The sequence below is a fragment of the Triticum aestivum genome, chromosome 3B (assembly GCF_018294505.1).
Source record: "Triticum aestivum cultivar Chinese Spring chromosome 3B, IWGSC CS RefSeq v2.1, whole genome shotgun sequence".
Classification (NCBI taxonomy): domain Eukaryota; kingdom Viridiplantae; phylum Streptophyta; class Magnoliopsida; order Poales; family Poaceae; genus Triticum; species Triticum aestivum.
Window position 1 is genome coordinate 638,740,586 of NC_057801.1, and position 20,168 is coordinate 638,760,753.

General features: G+C 43.6%; 1 protein-coding gene across 1 annotated transcript; it reads left to right on the forward strand.

Annotated features, from left to right (window-relative positions):
• The first annotated feature begins 13,256 nt into the window (after positions 1-13,256).
• Positions 13,257-19,644, forward strand: LOC123071410 (delta-1-pyrroline-5-carboxylate synthase 2). The gene is made up of 21 exons (XM_044494954.1): positions 13,257-13,537; positions 14,076-14,147; positions 14,267-14,370; positions 14,465-14,567; positions 14,652-14,813; positions 15,218-15,495; positions 16,178-16,328; positions 16,499-16,663; positions 16,764-16,841; positions 16,954-17,043; positions 17,124-17,210; positions 17,310-17,396; positions 17,475-17,571; positions 17,711-17,814; positions 18,011-18,086; positions 18,341-18,491; positions 18,576-18,644; positions 18,776-18,842; positions 18,990-19,060; positions 19,231-19,311; positions 19,396-19,644. The coding sequence occupies exons 1-20, from the start codon at positions 13,436-13,438 to the stop codon at positions 19,307-19,309; spliced, it is 2,193 nt and encodes a 730-aa protein (XP_044350889.1). The 5' UTR covers positions 13,257-13,435; the 3' UTR covers positions 19,310-19,311; positions 19,396-19,644.
• The last annotated feature ends 524 nt before the right edge of the window (positions 19,645-20,168 follow it).

The window sequence follows — 20,168 nt, forward strand, 5'->3', positions numbered from 1 at the left end:
TCCTTTGCATTCTCAAGACGGCTGCTTTTATTGAATTCTTCGAGGCACAATCCGTTGAAGATAATGTCACATGCTTGAGCGTTGTATTGCAGCATCTTCAATTCTTCCGCATTAGCTTCACGGTTCGGTTCTCTCCCATCGAAGAATTCACCTTGCAAGCCAATACAAATAATTGCCCAAACGGCGGGGTTATGTTCAAGAATATGCATTTTCATCTTATGCTTCCAACTAGAAAAATTAGTACCATCAAAGTAAGGACCTCTACGGTGATAATTTCCCTCGCTAGACGCCATACTCTCCTAGGTTGTTAAACCAAGGCTATGACCACCAAAAGCTATGGAAATCAAAGCAAATGGAGATCAAAGCTCTGATACCACTTGTAGGACCTTGAAGTATGTCTAGAGGGGGTGATTAGACTACTTCACCAATAAAAACTTAACCTTTTCCCAATTTTAGAGTTTGGCAGATTTTAGCTATTTTAGGACAAGTCAAGCAATCATCACACAATTCAAGCAAGCATGCAAAGAGTGTATAGGCAGCGGAAATTAAAGCATGCAACTTACAAGAAAGTAAAGGGAAGGGTTTGGAGGATTCAAACGCAATTGGAGACACGGATGTTTTTGGCGTGGTTCCGATAGGTGGTGCTATCGTACATCCACATTGATGGAGACTTCAACCCACAAAGGGTAACGGCTGCGCGAGTCCACGGAGGGCTCCACCCACGAAGGGTCCACGAAGAAGCAACCTTGTCTATCCCACCATGGTCGTCGCCCACGAAGGACTTGCCTCACTAGCGGTAGATCTTCACGAAGTAGGCGATCTCCTTGCCCTTACAAACTCCTTGGTTCAACTCCACAATCTTGTCGGAGGCTCCCAAGTGACACCTAGCCAATCTAGGAGACACCACTCTCCAAGAAGTAACAAATGGTGCGTTGATGATGAACTCCTTGCTCTTGTGCTTCAAATGATAGTCTCCCCAACACTCAACTCTCTCTCATAGGTTTTGGATCTAGTGGAAAGAAGATTTGAGTGGAAAGCAACTTGGGGAAGGCTAGAGATCAAGATTCATATGGTAGGAATGGAATATCTTGGCCTCAACACATGAGTAGGTGGTTCTCTCTCAGAAATGGTAAGTTGGAAGTGTAGGTTCGTTCTGATGGCTCTCTCCACGAATGAAGAGGAGGTGGAGGGGTATATATAGCCTCCACACAAAATCTAACCGTTACACACAATTTACCAAACTCGGTGGGACCGAATCGTTAAACTCGGTCGGACCGATTTAGTAAACCTAGTGACCGTTAGTGATTTTCGGTGGGACTGACATGCATCTCGGTGAGGCCGATTCGGTTAGGGTTAGGGCATAACGTAATCTCGGTGAGACCGATTACACAAACTCGGTAAGACCGATTTGGTAATAAGCTTTCCAGAGAGTTGGTCAGGTAAACTCGGTGGGACCGATTTGCTCTTTTCGGTGAGACCGAAATGTTATAAAAAGGAAACAGAGAGTTTACATTGCAATCTCGGTGGGACCGATCGCTCACTTCGGTTAGACCGAAATGTTACGAAGGGAAACAGAGAGATTGCAACCCCATCTCGGTGAGACCGAGATCCCTATCGGTAAGACCGATTTTCTTAGGGTTTGTGGCAGTGGCTATGACTTTTGGAATCGGTGGCGCCGGATAGAAAGAATCGGTGTGACCGATTTTGGCTTTAGGATTAGGTCATTTGTGGATGTGGGAAAGTAGTTGAGGGTTTTGGAGCATATCACTAAGCACATGAAGCAAGAGGCTCATTAAGCAACACCTCATCCCTTCTTGATAGTATTGGCTTTTCCTATAGACTCAATGTGATCTTGGATCACTAAAATGTAAAATGAAGAGTCTTGAGCTTTTGAGCTTGAGCCAATCCTTTGTCCTTAGTATTTTGAGGGCTCCACTTTCATCATCCATGCCATGCCATTCATTGAGCTTTCCTGAAATAATAGTCTTGGAATAACATTAGCTCAATGAGCTATATGTTGTTATGAATTACCAAAACCACCTAGGGATAGTTGCACTTTCAACGAGGGCCAAGCACCAGGCCACGAGAGAGGAGGGCGCGCCCCCTTGTCGGGCGCGCCCCCCTGTCTCGTGGGCCCCTGGTGACTCCCCTCCACTTATGCCAGCACCCACACACTTCATCTTCTACCCAAAAAAATCCCCATCCAGCTCAAGCCTGAGTTCTAGCTTGTTTTGCTGCGATTTTCGATCTCTTAGCTCAAAGCTCCATTCGCAAAACTGCTTTGGGAGATTGTTGCTTCGTATGTGACTCCTCCGTTGGTCCAATTAGTTTTTGTTCTAGTGCTTTATTCATTGCAAAACCTTGCTGCCTTGATGACCCTGTTCTTGATCATTTTTGAGGTCCCAAGCAATTCCAATGCATGATATTGGCTCTAGGCACTTGTAGGAGTAGTTGCTATCAATCTTGTTTAGTTTTATTCACTTTTATTTTGAAGTTACTAAAATTTCAGATTTTTTTTCAGAAAAAGAAATATGCTTAGAAGAATGTACCAAGGAGGTTCCTCGGCAAAGAAAGGGCCCAGGATTGCTATACGTGAACAAGATGTTAACTTGCCAAGGGACGCAAATGTACGGGCTTGCGAGTGGCCATCTGATGATTTTATGGTCAAAGCAGGCTTCAAGGAGGAATTTGACGTGTATGTGCGTAATGCCGAGCTGGAGGACTTCTTACAAGATAAGTGTCCTCAATATTATTAATTGACTGATTCCTTTGTGTGGAGGTTCGAATATATTTCTTCGCGTAATTCTCCTAGTGTTATGTTTGATATTTATGATACATCTTATACCATGGATTTAGAGGATTTTACAACTGCTTGCAAACTCCCCCAGTGGGGTAATATTAATGATCCTCCCAAATCTGAAGTTGGAAATTTTCTTGCTAGTATTATTGTGGGACAATCTAGGGACGTAACACAAGCTACCATACGGAGCATTCATTTTCCTGCTATACATTACTTTGCTCTCTTTATTGGTAAATGCATTAACAGTAAGGACGAAGTAAGTCACTTGTGTGCCCCTGATCTTTGTGTCCTCAAGAGTGTTGTGTCTGGTTACAGAGGTTATAACTTGGGGGCAATAGTTGCACGTAGGTTGCATAATAATAGTAAAAGGGGAATTTCTTTGGAGGAATTTATGCAACCTGTGTGGCAAATTTTCTTAATATAGCTCCACGAGAGGGGGATATGATTGTACCTCCTGCTTATTTAGATAAAGAAGCTATGTTTGATCATCAATTTCTTGAGAGGAATGAACAATTCCTCCATTATCGACTAATCTATGATAGACGCAATGTCGTCCCTGTCACTCTTCCTGCCCCCTACCTTTTTGATTATCAGGCAAAAGGAGGATATGTTATCACCAGGGAAGAAGCCACTGAATATGAGAGGGGAATGGAGGCAGCTCGCCAACACGCTGCTGCCCAGGAGGCCGTTGCCTCTGCATCTCAGTACAATCCCAGTTTCACTTATGGATATCAGCCAGGCGGTCCTTGGTATTAAACCAACTTAGGCCAAAAGCCTAAGCTTGGGGGAGTACGTATTTCTCATCGACTTTACATTCATGTTCACACACTAGTCGTCGATGCTCATACTCTTTCATTGTATTATCCATGTTAGTTTAAATCTCTTTTTCTAGTTTTCTTCTTGTGTGTTTGATAAACCTTAAGAAAAACCAAAGAAATTAGTTAGTTTAATTTCCTTGCTTGTAGTAGAAATTAAAATGAAAACCCAAAAAGATTTCTCGTTCTTCTTTTACTTGTTGGGAGCTTTCCCGTGTAAATAGTTTTATTTTCATTTCTTTCTTCTGGGGGTCGAGAAGACCATATTGAAAATGCTTAGTGGCTCTCATATGCATGATTGATTATTTATATTTAAAGCCCATATTACTTGTCTTCTCTCTTGAGTTGAATGCTTGCAGATTCTAGCTTAGTCCAATGCATGTGCACTCTTATTATTATACACTTCGTTCGGTCGTGCGAGTGAAAGGCAATAATGATGATATATGATGGACTTATCGGGATGAGAAAAGCTGGTATGAACTCGACCTCTCTTGTTTTTGTAAATATGATGATTCATCTTTCCTGAGTCAGCTATTATGAAATAAACATATTTGCAATGACACTTAGAGATTATAGTTGCTTGTGCCATGCTTGATTAGCTATGAATTATAATGGTTTACCTTGCGTGCCAACATGCTATTAGAATGATTATGATGTGATATGATGGGATGATATCCTCCTTTGAATGAATTTAGTGACTCGACTTGGCACATGTTCACGCATGTACTTGAATCAAATCAACATAGCCTTCACGATATTTATGTTCATGCTGGATTCTATCCTACTCATGCTTGTATCCGGTGTGAATTAATTTTAATGCATGCTTACGACTGTTGTCGCTCTCTCAGTTGGTTGCTTCCCAGTCTTTTGCTAGCTTTCACCTGTGCTAAGCGGGAATACTGCTTGTGCATCCAAACTCCTTAAACCCCAAAGTTGTTCCATATGAGTCCACTATACCTTCCTATATGCGGTATCTACCTGCTGTTCCAAGTAAATTTGTATGTGCCAAACTCCAAACCTTCAAATGAAATTATGTTTTGTATGCTCGAGCAGCTCATGTTTCAACTAGGGCTGCCTATATCTTCCATGCTAGGTGGGTTATTCTCACGAGGAGTGGACTCGGCTCCTCATTCACGAGAAAGGGCCGGTAACCGGGATGCCCAGTCCCATGATCCAAAAAGATCAAAGCAAATCAAAATAATTAAACAAAACTCCCCCAGGGTTGTTGTATGTTGGAGGCACTCATTGTTTCGAGCAAGCCATGGATTGATGCTTGTTGGTGGTTGGGGGAGTATAAACATTTACCATTCTGTTTGGGAACTGCCTATAATGCATGTAGTATGGAAGATACAGCCATCTCATAGTTGTTGCGTTGACAGCGAAAGTATGCCGCTCAAAATGTTATTCAATCTCTATTTTAAAATCGAGCTCTGGCATCTCTACAAATCCCTGCTTCCCTCTGTGAAGGGCCTATCTATTTACTTTTATGTTGAGTCATCATCCTTCTTATTAAAAGCACCCGCTGGAGAGCACACTGTCATTTGCATTCATTATTACTGGTTTATATTGGGTATGACTTGACTGGATCTCTTTTACCATGAATTACAATGTTTAGTCAGTCCTTGATATTTAAAGGTGCTCTGCATTTATGTTTTGCGGTCTCAGAAAGGGCTAGCGAGATACCATTTTGTTATATCATGTTATGATTATTTTGAGAAAGTGTTGTCATCCGAGTTTTATTATTATGACTCGCTAGCTGATTATGCTATTGATATGAGTAATTGTGAGACCTATGTGTTATTGTGAGTATGATTAGTTCATAATATTTGCTGAAACTTGAACGTTGGCTTTTCATGTTTACAACAACAAGAGCAAACAGAGTTTGTAAAAGTTTTTCTTTATCACTTTCAGTTTGTCAACTGAATTGCTTGAGGACAATCAAAGGTTTAAGCTTGGGGGAGTTGATACGTCTCCAACGTATCTACTTTTCCAAATATTTTTGCCCTTGTTTTGGACTCTAACTTGCATGATTTGAATGAAATTAACCCGGACTGACGTTGTTTTCAGCAGAACTGCCATGATGTTGTTTTATGTGTAGAAAAGAAAAGTTCTCGGAATGTCCTGGAAATCCACGAAGGCACTTTTCAGATTTAATAAGAATTTTTGGTGAAAGAATCAAGGTCAGGGGGCCCACTGGCTGTCCACGAGACAGGGGGCGCCCCCCTAGGGGCGCACCCTCCTCTCTCGTGGGCCCCCCGGACCTCCTCCGACCTCAACTCCAACTCCATATATACTGTCCCGGGGAGAAAAAAATTAAGGAGAAAGTTTCATCGCATTTCACAATACGGAGCCGCTGCCAAGCCCTAATCTCTCTCGGGAGGGCTAATCTGGAGTCTGTTCGGGGCTCCGGAGAGGGGGATTCGTCGCCGTCGTCATCATCAACCATCCTCCATCACCAATTTCATGATGCTCACCGCCGTGAGTGAGTAATTCCATCGTAGGCTTGCTGGACGGTGATGGGTTGGATGAGATTTACCATGTAATCAAGTTAGTTTTGTTAGGGTTCGATCCCTAGTATCCACTATGTTCTGAGATTGATGTTGCTATGACTTTGCTATGCTTAATGCTTGTCACTAGGGCCCGAGTGCCATGATTTCAGATCTGAACCTATTATGTTTTCATGAATATATTTGTGTTCTTGATCCTATCTTGCAAGTCTATAGTCATCTATTATGTGTTATGATCCGACAACCCCGAAGTGACAATAATCGGGATACTTCTCGGTGATGACCGTAGTTTGAGGAGTTCATGTATTCACTATGTGTTAATTCTTTGGTCCGGTTCTCTATTAAAAGGAGGCCTTAATATCCCTTAGTTTCCACTAGGACCCCGCTGCCATGGGAGGGTAGGACAAAAGATGTCATGCAAGTTCTTTTCCATAAGCACGTATGACTATTTACGGAATACATGCCTACATTACATTGATGAATTGGAGCTAGTTCTATATCACCCTATGTTATAACTATTGCATGAGGAATCGTATCCGGCATAATTATCCATCACTGATCCATTGCCTACGAGCTTTTCACATATTGTTCTTCGCTTATTTACTTTTCCGTTGCTACTGTTACAACTACTAAAAAAACCCCAAAACATTTACCTTTTCTGTTGCTACTGTTACCATTACTATCATACCACTCTTGCTACTAAATACTTTGCTGCAGATACTAAGTTATCCAGGTGTGGTTGAATTGACAACTCAACTGCTAATACTCAAGAATATTCTTTGGCTCCCCTTGTGTCGAATCAATAAATTTGGGTTGTACTTCACCCTCGAAAGCAGTTGCGATCCCCTACACTTGTGGGTTATCAATGAGCATCCAGGTTCCGCTATTGGTTATTGACCAGAAATGAGTCTCGGTCATGTCTACATAGTTCTCGAACGCGTAGGGTCCACACGCTTAATGTTCTATGACGATTTGTATATGAGTTTATGTGTTTTGATGTACCGAAGGTAGTTCTGAGTCCCGGATGAGATTGGGAACATGACGAGGAGTCTCAAAATGGTTGAGACGTAAAGATCGATATATTGGATGACTATATTTGGACATCGGAAAGGTTCCGAGTGATTCGGGTATTTATCGGAGTACCAGAGAGTTACGGGAATTCGCCGGGGAGTATATGGGCCTTATTGGGCTTTAGGGGAAAGAGAGAGGGGAGGCTGCGCGCCAACCCAAGGCCTAGTCCGAATTGGACTAGGGGGAGGGGTTGTGCCCCCTCCTTCCTTCTCTTCTCTTTTCCCTTTCCTTCTCTCCTACTCCTACTACATGGAAGGAGGGGAGGATCCTACTCCCGGTGGGAGTAGGACTCCCCAGGGCGCGCCATAATTGAGGGCCGACCCTCCCCATCCTCCACTCCTTTATATACGGGGGAGGGGAGCACCCCATGGACACACAAGTTGATCATTGATCTTTAGCTGTGTGCGGTGCCCCCCCTCCACCATAATCCACCTCGGTCATATAGTAGTGGTGCTTAGGCGAAGCCCTGCATCGGTATCTTCATCAACACCTCATCACGCCGTCGTGCTGTCAGAACTCTCCCTTGAAGCTCTACTGGATTGTGAGTTCGTGGGACGTCACCGAGCTGAACGTGTGCAGATCGCGGAGGTGTCGTACGTTCGGTACTTGGATCGGTCGATCATGAAGACGTACAACTACATAAACCACATTGTCATAATGCTTCCACTTACGGTCTACGAGGGTACGTGGACGACACTCTCCCCTCTCATTGCTATGCATCACCATGATCTTCCGTGTGCGTAGGAATTTTTTTAAATTACTACGTTCCCCAACACGTACCCCCTCCCCTTGTACAACTCGGATTGGGGCAAGGGGAGCGCGCACCACCTCCCGTGGCCTGCCTCCTCTCCTCCACTATGGCCCAATAACTTTCCGGGGGGGGGGGGGTCCGGTAACCCTCCAGTACTCCGAAAAATCCCCGATCTTCTTCGAAACCATTCTGGTGTCCGTATATAACCTTCCAATATATCAATCTTTACCTCTTGACCATTTCAAGACTCCTCGTCATGTCCGTGATCTCACCCGAGACTCCAAATAAACTTCGGTTATCAAAAACACATAACTCATAATACAAATCGTCATCGAACGTTAAGCGTGCAGACCCTATGGGTTAGAGAACTATGTAGACATGATCAAGACACATCTCCGATCAATAACCAATAGCGGAACCTGGATGCTCATATTGGCTCCTACATATTCTACAAAGATCTTTATCGGTCAAACCGCACAACAACATACGTTGTTCCCGTTGTCATCAGTATGTTACTTGCCCGGGATTCGATGGTCGGTATCATCATACCTAGTTCAATCTCGTTACCGGCAAGTCTCTTTACTCGTTCCGTAATGCTTCATCCCGTAACTAACTCATTAGTCACATTGCTTTCAAGGCTTATAGTGATGAGCATTACCGAGAGGGCCCAGAGATACCTCTCTGATACACGGAGTGATAAATCCTAATCTTGATCTATGCCAACTCAACAAACACCTTCGGAGACACCTGTAGAGCATCTTTATAATCACACAGTTACATTGTGACGTTTGATAGCAAACAAGGTGTTCCTTCGGTATTCGGGAGTTGCATAATCTCATAGTCAGAGGAACATGTATAAGTCATGAAGAAAGAAGTAGCAATAAAACTATAACAATCATAATGCTAAGCTAACGGATGGGTCTTGTCAATCACATCATTCTCTAATGATGTGATCCCGTTCATCAAATGACGACACATGTCTATGGTTAGGAAACATGACCATCTTTGATTACCGAGCTAGTCAAGTAGAGGCATACTAGAGACACTATGTTTTGTCTATGTATTCACACAGGTACTACGTTTCCGGTTAATACAATTCTAGCATGAATAATAAACATTTATCATGATATAAGAAAATATAAATAACAACTTTATTATTACCTCTAGGGCATATTTCCTTCAGATGCAGCTCCTGTCGTCGCCCACTGAGTCCTCACCGGCGTGCCCCGCCGCCAACCGCCACCGAATGCTACCCGCGCCAGGTCCGGCCGTTGCGGGGAGGAGAGATCCCGCAGCCGCCGATGCCAACCAGGCTTTGCCCGGCGGCGGGCAGGAGAGGTGGGAGAAGGAGTTGAGGGCTTGGTGGCGCTAGGGTTCCCCCTGGTCGTTGTGCGGGGGCGACCCAGGGGAGAGGAGGAGAGGTGGGTTAGCTCGTGAAGACTGAAGCCCATGTCACTAAGAGCATCTATAGCCGGACTTGGTAAATCTGACCCCTCAAACGCCCGCGGACGCGACCGGTCACGTCTCATACATGGTGCTATGCATCCGAGTCTCTCATATTTCATCGCCTAAATCCATACAAAGCATGCAAAATAAATCCTACATACTACGCACACACTAACTAATTATGCCTCATCGGCGGAGATGTCCACAATGTCGATGGCGAGTGGAAAGTAGCGGCGGCAGAGGGCGGGAGCGGGAAAATATGGATGGGTAGGGTTTCGGTGCCGGTGGTCGGCTTAAATAGTCGCGCTAGGGCACTACGCCGCCCGTCGGAGCAGCGCTACACGACGACGAGGGAGACGAGCTTCAGACCGTCTAGTTTCATAGTGTTTTCATGTGAGACTCGGTCGTTAGTCTGATGTGGCAGATGCGCCCGGATGTTTGAGGCGGGGTTCGGATGCCCGGTTGTAGATGCTCTAAGCACGGTCCAAATACCCCTAAAAAGCTCAGTCCAGAGTTTCAATATGAAATTTCATTCATTGACCGGTACATGTGTAGCTTATGTTTGAATATAGAGATATATAGCTCTGTACATGACCATATTAGTAAAGAGGAAGATTGTTGATTTAGAAACAACAAATGAATTATATTTGGATTGATTTCATTAGTAAGAAAGCGAATGAATTATCTTTCTTTTGAGAATCTGATGAATTATTTTTGGTTTAGAGATATATAGCTCTTGGTAATTTTCTTCTTGTTACTGTTGTGAACAATTTGTATTGTCGTGGACCAATGGACTTCTTTGTTAGGGTGGGAAAAAAATTGAACACCCAAAGTTGAATTTCTAGATCCGCCACTGACTGGATACAAATCACATCAACACTTCGTATATATCTATACAAGCGTGGAATTATCACGACACATGAGCTCGATATGTTTGAAATTCTTTTTAGTTGTGAATATTGGATGATTGAAATTCAAACCCTTCCCTAGGTTAATGAAGGAGCTACATGATGAGAACTGGGTCGGATCGGTCGCCCGCCTGGCGATGCCAGCCTAGCTGCTGGAGTTCATTACTCTTGCATCGGTAACATTTGAGGTCGCGCTGACCCCGAATAGGGAAGACTCCATATCATGGAATTGGACCCCCAACGGCATCTACTCCGCTGCTTCGGCTTACGTGACCCAGCTTACAGGGTCCTTCCCCAGGTTCTCGCCGACTAAGATCTGGGAGGCGCACACAGAACCAAAATGCAAGTTATTATTCTGTCTCGTGCGCCATGGAAATATCCTTACGGCGGACATGCTGACCGTTCGGGGCTGGCCTCATGACCCTCATTGCCCGCTTTGTCTTGGGGCGCTAGAAACGACAACTCACCTGTGCAAGGACTGCTCATTTGTTGTTGCAGTATGGTCGCACGTCCAGGTGTGGACGGGAGAGGCGCATGCATTCACGCATGCGCTTCCACCTCCAATGGGGATCTCTAACTGGTGGGATACATTAGACGCTCCGCCGTCCATCGAGCACAGACACCGTCGTAACGGCCGCCTTCTCTACACCATTTGGAATATCTAGAAGGAGCATAACTGCCGCATCTTCAATGGAACTCGCCTCACCCACTTGGAGGTGGCAGCAATCGCATTTGAGGACATCAAACAAAGGGCCTTGGCCTTCGGAAGGGCCCATGAGGCGACCTGTATTGGTTGAGTTGTAATACCTTGTAGGTTTGTTTTGCGATTTTTTGCCAGTTTTTTTTGAAAAAACTGACACCTCTATACATAAACCCTTCTTTTTTGTCTGAATGAAAAGGCATTGCTCCTGCCGGTTCCTCGATCGAAGAAAAACCAAGGTAATATATAAACTATGTTGCTCGAGCTATTTTTTAGCAAATGACCAGTTCTCTCCCCTAGATTGCATTTCCATGAAACTAGGAACACAATCATATGTCCTAGTTTGATCTCATCCCCACGTGCCATGCATGCGCCTCAAACCCTCCTGACACCATTCTATTCATTTCGATTACCGACATCCTAAACTACAAGAATGTAGTTTCATTTATGTACAATATCTTTTGCCGACCATGCTCCAATAGTTTGATACATAACAACAATGTATACATGAATTAGACAACTGTAAATTTGACGCTGGTAGTGTGCTTGATTGGGGGACCAAGTGGAATCTAACAAGGTGGTTGTAGAATCTTTGAATGAGATGAAAAGGAAATAACGAATTGGGGAACATAACCATTTCATTTTTCGTTTGGTCGAGAGGATGGAAATGGAAAGAGAGATCAAGTAGGGAATCAATTCTTTTGTTTTTTGAAGTTATCAGCTGGTTCAACTTGTCCGAATCTTCTCTTCAATGGAGCCAGTTTGTTTTGTTCCACTATGCTGCTTTCCATGAGCCAAAGGACCACACCGTTCAATACAAATTACATTACATTATATTTAGTTTTCTTAACTAAACAATACCTAAATGTCTATGATTCGCAACATAGCCAATCCATCGACATAGTACTTCACTAGCACACACATTTCTACAAATATGATGATACATCTCATCTTATTGGAACACAATCTGTAAGTATTTGTTAGACAAATTTACTACTACACCGAGCAAATTGAAGTGTGGTACTATATAATTCTTGTTAGTAGATCTTTTTTTTTACAGAGTAAAGAGTCTTCCCCTTTTTCGATTTCATTTTCACCAAACTGATAACACATTGATATGAGCTAGTGTGATCACATCCTCACATGCTGGTTTGTGCATCCACCCCTTTGTACCAACACTATTCATCTTCATCACCCACATCCTAGACTACATGATTCAACTAAGGTATTGCCGACCACACTCTAGCAGTTTGATTATCTGTCATACATGACAAAAACAAACATATATATGTAAGAACCACAAAATATATCGCCACTAAACATGTGTTTGATTGGGGGGAATCAACCGAAATCTAGTGGAATGGTTCTAGAACATTGGGATAAGATAAAAATGTGTTTTGTTTGGTGAACATATTTTTGTTTGTATTGAGATCTATATTCCTTTTGATCAAGGAAACACAAATGAATATCGACCAAGCATGGAATCAATTGTTTTGTCGGCTTCGAAGTTATCAGCTGGTTCCACTATTGGTCAAATGTTCCATTCAATGGAACGAGTTCCTTCCGTCCTACGTTACCACGTTCCGTGAGCCGAGCATTCCGTGAACCGAAGTTCCATAGCTTCTAAAACCGTTCCATTCCACTCTACTCCGTTCCCTCGAGGCCTCGACGAAATACTACCTAAGTGCCCATGTTCCAAGGCATATACGCGAATCCATCGACATGCTATTCCACCACATTCCCATCTCCTTGGGACTCAAACTATGCACATATATGCGCATGCATGCAACCTCTTTTAAGGAAACATGTAAATGCAAACAAATTGGCTGGTGCATCAAAAATGACCATAACGATCCACCCCATACGTACCGATACTAGAGCTAGCAGTACGAGTGTCCTACCATGGACCGAAGGAGGCAGCCCCAAAAGAGCCTACCCCGCAAACGTCCACCACGCCCTTCCACTGCTGTGTCCAGGTGCGGGGCAACAGCTGGCGATCGATCCCCGCCCTATATTTCCTCGGCCCAGAATGCGGCTCCAGGATATTTTGCGCAACGGCCTTCCCTCCCTCCCCTCCCTCCGGCCGCGCGCACACGTGTGCGCCCCGCACAGGCGGCCGAGGCGGTGGCCACGGGCTCCCCTCGCCGCAGACGATCTAGGGCCTGTGGCCGCCATCGCGCCGCACACGTACCCCGTGTGGCCCTGGCCCCACCTTCCTCGGCCGGGACGCGACGGGGCGCTGCGGCTCGCTCGGCCTCCCCTTTAAATCGGGGGCGCCCGGTAGCTCCACTTGTTATCCCACGGTTCTGTTCCGCCACTTCCACCCACCTTGACCTCGCCTCGCCTCGCCTCGCCCACCCGTTCTTTTTTTTCCTTGCCCGTCTCGATCCGGAGCGAGCGAGCGCCCGCGGGTCGCCACTCCCCGGCGAAGCGGAGAATGGGCAGGGGAGGCATCGGAGGCGCCGTCGCGGCGGCGGACCTCGAGAACAGCGACTCCACCCGCGGCTTCGTCAGGGACGTCAAGCGCATCGTCGTCAAGGTGGGTGGCCGCGATACGATACGAATATGCTCCCATGCATGCATGGCGAGCTTTTCCTCCTCCTCCTCCTCTCCCGATACGAATCTAATGCCGCCGCCGCCGTCGCCACCGTTTTATCGGGCCTGTTCGCTGCTGCTGCTTTTGTTTTCCCTTTCTTCTCCGGCGTGATCCTGGCCCGAGTGCGGCGGGCACGGGTGATCGGAGAAAGCGCGAGGCTGACACGGGCGAAAAGGTTCCGATCTGATGACGTCAGCGGGCTGATTCAGTAAAGTATCTGTTCAACAAAGGCGGCGAAAATTGTTTCGATTCGCTGCACCTCCCGTTATTATAGCGTAATAATAAAAATCACGTGCTGGGTTCTAGATTTACCCCCGCTGATAAAAACGATGAAGGGGATCTCTGAAACTAAATTGCGACGTAATTTCTTTTAGTTTATTAGCTGCAAAGTAAAAAAATTCAAGTGAATAATTTACTTTGTCGCTAAGTAAATCGGTGTTCTCTTCGTCGGGTCCATCTAACCACTTTCTGGTGCATCCAGGTCGGCACCGCTGTTGTCACCGGGCAGAATGGCCGGCTGGCCATGGGCAGGCTCGGAGCTCTCTGCGAGCAGGTACTGAATTTTCCGACATGTCATGTGCCAGAAGGAGCTTGTGCTAATATACAGTAGTACTAGCCGGTAAATTGTTTTATTGACCGATACTAACCGGTAAATATGTGGAAATGTTTCAGGTGAAGGAGCTCAATTTCCAGGGGTATGAGGTGATTCTGGTCACCTCCGGCGCCGTTGGCGTCGGGAGGCAGAGGCTCAAGTACCGAAAGCTTATCAACAGCAGGTTGCAGAGAGTTTTTGCTCACAGCAGTTTGCTGACGGCCATTAGCTTTGGTTATTTCGCCATTATCTGTGCTGATAATTCTCCTTGCGTGTAGTTTCGCGGATCTGCAGAACCCACAGTTGGACCTCGACGGGAAGGCCTGCGCTGCCGTCGGCCAGAGTGGCCTCATGGCTATCTACGATACGCTGTTTAGCCAAGTGGGTTCCGCTAACTGTTGTTCTTTCTTTTGTTGTTGTTGTTGAGGTTAACGTGTTTCTGACACCAAACTTACCTTACTGCAGCTTGATGTAACATCGTCTCAGCTTCTTGTTACGGATCGTGATTTCCGAGATCCAAGTTTTGGGCACCAGCTTCGTGAGACTGTTGTCTCCCTGTTAGATCTTAAGGTGATACCGGTGTTTAACGAGAACGATGCCATCAGTACGAGGAGAGCGCCATACGAGGTGCGCTTTCTCTTAAGAACAATTGCCGTGCACACCCAAAGCTTCAGAGTTTTGTGTTTCTCTAATGTGATCTCTGCAGTAGGAGCTTAATTGACAATTGTCCATAGTTTAGGCCTTCATTTAACCTTTCTTCTGCAGGCAACCTCTGTTATTATTTTTTAGAACAAGCAACCTATGTTATTTTGCTCTCTGCCTGTCTTGCTGATGCACCAGCTGGTTTATCTTTCATTATGCTGTAACAGAATATGCAGTGTCCTTTTTAGTTTAGTGAACGATGTTTATCACTCCAGGCTTTAAATAAATGATGGCTATGCATCAACATTATGGATTCCCACTAGCAATGACAACTGGGCCGTCTTTAGCATTTCCTGTTCACTGGGTATAACATTTGACTTCATGTGTAGGATTCATCCGGTATATTCTGGGATAACGACAGTTTGGCAACGCTGTTGGCGAAAGAACTGGATGCTGATCTTCTTATCATGCTTAGTGATGTGGAGGGACTCTATAGTGGTCCACCGAGCGATCCCCAATCAAAGATTATCCACACCTACATTAATGAAAAACACGGGAAGCTAATTAATTTTGGGGAGAAGTCTCGTGTGGGAAGAGGTGGAATGCAAGCTAAGGTGGCAGCTGCTGTTACTGCTGCATCAAAGGGCGTACCTGCTGTAATTGCAAGGTGAGGCAACTTTTCTCCCTTGTTATTATAGCATGATTTAGCCATATGATAACTACTAAATGTTCCCATTAGGTTAATATACTGCAAGCCACTATGGTTGGACACACTGCCAGCTACTATATTTGAGCAATCCATGGTTACATATTAAACTATCGCTATTATAATTTGGCATTTCGTAAACCAATGTGCAAGTATTTATGGATACTAGAGATCTAATGCATGCAATTTGTCCTTATATAATCCACTGGAGTCACTACTGTTACCCGCTTGTGTTGATATTTAGTTTAATTTCCTTGAGTATCCCAGAGAACTGTGCGGCGACCAGTTGGCTAGCTAGAGCAGGCTGAAATGCTCGCAGCCTGCCGACCCGTGTTCGAGGCTTGGTGCTCGCTTTTCTTCCTAAAACATGCCACCAGAGGCTAGTCCTGGTTGGTCAAATATTTTAAAGTAGTACATCAAATTTCACATCTTCAAAACACTACCAGACACATTTAGTGCTTGATTACTTCACTGAAGATTTAGGGAGGCCTATGCTTTCACTTCAGCATGTAGTCAAGCTTGTGGAGCGTTTTAGCTGCAGCTGCCAGCTGTAGCCTTGTACTATTGTACAAAACTGAGTTTGAGTCAACCTGTAATATAATGATTTCCACCTTCTAACCTTTTTGTTCCTATATCCATTCAGTGGATTTGTAACAGATAGCATTATTAAGATTATGCGAGGAGAGAAAATTGGTACACTTTTCCATAATGAAGCAAATGTCTGGGATTGTTCAAAGGAGGTGACAACCCGTGAGATGGCAGTTGCTGCAAAAGATTGCTCACGGCATCTCCAGGTACCTTTTTCTCTTTCTCTAGAAACAAGCAGCTGTTGGAGGCATACTAAGATATACCATCATTTCTTATGGAGCAATAGCTATCAATGGAAAGTTTGAGCTGTCTCGGTATTTTGGTTTTCGAGCTGCCATTGCTAATTTTTTTCTGTTGCATATTGCTACCCAAACAGAATTTGTCATCGGAGGAGCGTAAGAAGATTTTGCTAGATATTGCCGGTGCTCTGGATGCAAATGTGGATTTAATTATATCCGAGAATGAAGCTGATCTAGCTGCGGCACAAGATTCAGGTTACGAGAAATCCTTGGTTGCTAGGATGACCCTGAAGGCTGGAAAGGTGGGTTATATATATACATATATTTCTTCATCTCAGCAGTATCCGTTCATCTATTTGATTATGTTTGGTCATATCATATGTTCTCATTATATACTTGTAGATAACAAGCCTTGCTGAATCGATTCGTGCAATTGCGGACATGGAGGACCCTATCTCACATACACTGAAAAAAACAGAGGTGAAAACAAAACCACATTTCTAAATTTGGAAGATATTTTATGATTATGTCATACTAAGATTTAAATTATAATTTCCTCATGTATTTAACCAATCAAGGACTTATTTTGTAGGTTGCCAAGGATTTAGTTTTCGAGAAGATGTACTGCCCATTAGGTGTTCTTCTAATTATTTTTGAGTCTCGTCCTGATGCCCTGGTCCAGGTAAAGATTTCAGGAGGTACAAATTATAAAACTTACCTGGAACATCAACTGTTATTTATTATCAGCATATTATTGTACAGATTGCAGCTCTAGCAATCCGAAGTGGAAATGGCCTTCTTCTGAAAGGAGGAAAAGAAGCTATGAGATCAAACACAATATTACATAAGGTATGATCCGTTCAGTTAGCTGATTGTGTTTGGAGTAATGCATAATCTTTATTTAGCTTAATTACACTTCTGACATATCAATTTATCGCTTTTTATTAGGTCATAACCAGTGTGATTCCAGATGCTGTTGGTAAAAAGCTTATTGGCCTTGTGAAAAGCAAAGATGAAATTGCTGATCTTCTAAAGGTGAGCATGTCATTTGATTCTTCGATTGGTGAGAAGTTGATTACATAAACATGTCTAAACTGGATGCATAATATGCAGCTTGACGATGTGATTGATCTTGTTATTCCAAGAGGCAGTAACAGGCTTGTTTCTCAAATCAAAGCACAAACCAAGATTCCCGTTCTGGGTCATGCTGGTAAGCAATTTTTCCTCACTGAATTCTTGTAATTCAGCATATTTTTTAAATAGGATATTATATCACAGAAATCAAGTAGGTTACATTTTCTGTGAAATTAGAATATATAACGAACTAAATTGTTTTCATTCTTGTGCAGATGGTATCTGCCATGTTTATATTGATAAATCAGCTGACATGGACATGGCAAAACGTATAGTATTGGATGCAAAGGTTGATTATCCTGCAGCGTGTAATGCTATGGTACGTCTCTGCGTTTGATATTTGTATATGGTTTCTAATATTTTCCATCATACTATATTTCTTCGAGGTTGCATATATCATTGTAACACAACACTGATTCTACTTTCAACTAAATATACTTTTTAATATATGATGCACTATTTCCGGCATGAATAACTACATAAATAGACTAAGTATTATGTATATCATTGCGCAGGAAACACTGCTTGTTCATAAAGATCTGAACAAGACAGAGGGTCTTGATGATTTATTGATGGAACTTGCGAAAGAAGGTACCAGCTCGTACCTTGAAGTCAAATATGTCAACAATAATAAGCAATTCTGTAGTTATGTTTCAACAATAAGTCTAGCAAACTTAGTCACAAGTACTAATCTGTATGAGGTTCTAGACACCGTGAATTGAAATATGAACTTGATTCTAATGAACATTTGATGGGCATGATCAGTTGATCATAATATCATTATATTATAGTAATTGTTTTACAATGATCATTCTTTTAATTTATAAGGTGATGTAATATTGCAGGAGTTGTTATTTATGGTGGGCCTGTCGCACATGACACATTGAAAGTACCGAAGGTAGATTCATTTCATCATGAGTATAGCTCAATGGCATGCACCCTCGAATTTGTTGATGATGTGCAGTCAGCGATTGACCATATAAATCGTTATGGAAGGTATGCAGGTTTCCATTTAAACATACTCTCAGTGTTTTTCTTCTGTTACACTAAATTTGATTGTCTTAAATATTTCTGTTTCAGTGCACACACAGATTGTATTATCACAACTGATAAGAAGTCAGCGGATACTTTTCTACAACAAGTTGACAGGTATTTAGTTAACTTCATTTCTACGGTTATTGTGGTTGCTTATTATGGTTATGTTAGCATTATTTGATGATTTGTTTGATATAAGATCATGCTGCAACTATCGAAATGACATTTCGTCTAAACTGTGACAGTGCTGCTGTGTTCCATAATGCAAGCACAAGGTTCTGTGATGGGACTCGCTTTGGTCTAGGTGCAGAGGTATTGCCTTTTGACCCGCTTCGGTCTAATATGTGTTGTCAAATGTTACTCAAGATTCAATTGGCTCTGATGCAATCATCTTTCAATTCTATCTTTGTGAACATTTTTTTAACTGTATTTCTGAACATTTTCAAATGTCTTGAATAGGTTGGCATAAGTACAGGGCGCATACATGCCCGTGGACCTGTTGGCGTCGACGGTCTTTTAACCACTCGGTGGTAGGTCTTTTATGCCAGTTGTTTTTCTGCAATCCTTCAGCAAATAATAGAACTGTACTTTCATATGAGGAAGAGTTCTGCATGCCATCTGTTTACGCAAGATACTTCCTGGTTCTAAAGCATTAGTATCTTCACTTAATATGTATGCATTTGCTCTCCTCATTATGTAGCATTCTGCGAGGGAGTGGACAAGTAGTGAACGGTGACAAGGGAGTTGTGTACACCCACAAGGATCTTCCTTTGCAATGAGGGTAAGACCTGGTTTACGATGCTTCGCTTCGATAGAATGCTTACTCAGTGGAGTATTTACTGACCTTCAGCTCCTATGTTTGCAGGTAGAGGATTCCTGCTGTAGAGCAATTTTTATAGAATAATCCTCTTCAAAGCCCCCTTCTCTCTGTGCGAGGAATGAAGAAAGACAAGAGAGCATTGTTGTTACTATGTCGCTATCTAGTTCCGTGATTATTCGTGTACAATGATTTATCCATACAATGTCGTAGTTATGGCACTAGCTGTTGTAACTGTAGAATTGCATCGGTACATCTATGCTACATATATGAAGTAGCTGTACTGTTTCTGATGAATTCTCGAATCCGTTGTCATGTTGTCTTTCTATGGCAAAGAGCACCTGAAATGAATGTATCGGTATACAGTCTTCTTGGAATGGCGCTTGACATCGGCTGTAAAACCGCTGGCCTCGCAGCTTGAAGCTGAGACATCTGCTCGAATCCTCTTGTTACAAACAAACGAGTGGATGCAGGGATGAACAGAACTAACACGAGCTATGTCTTTGGCACCGGGTGAACTGTCACGAACTGTGTCTGAGGCTATGTGCATTAGGCTGAACTCTGTCCTTGAAACGGACAGATTTGCAGCCGTAAAACCGCTGGCCTCGCAGCTTGAAGCTGAGACATCTGCTCGAATCCTCTTGTTACAAACAAACGAGTGGATGCAGGGATGAACAGAACTAACACGAGCTGTCTTTGGCACCGGGTGAACTGTCACGAACTGTGTCTGAGGCTATGTGCATTAGGCTGAACTCTGTCCTTGAAACGGACAGATTTGCAGCCGTAGCCAGCCAACACAGATAGTTTCACATAGCCGCGCC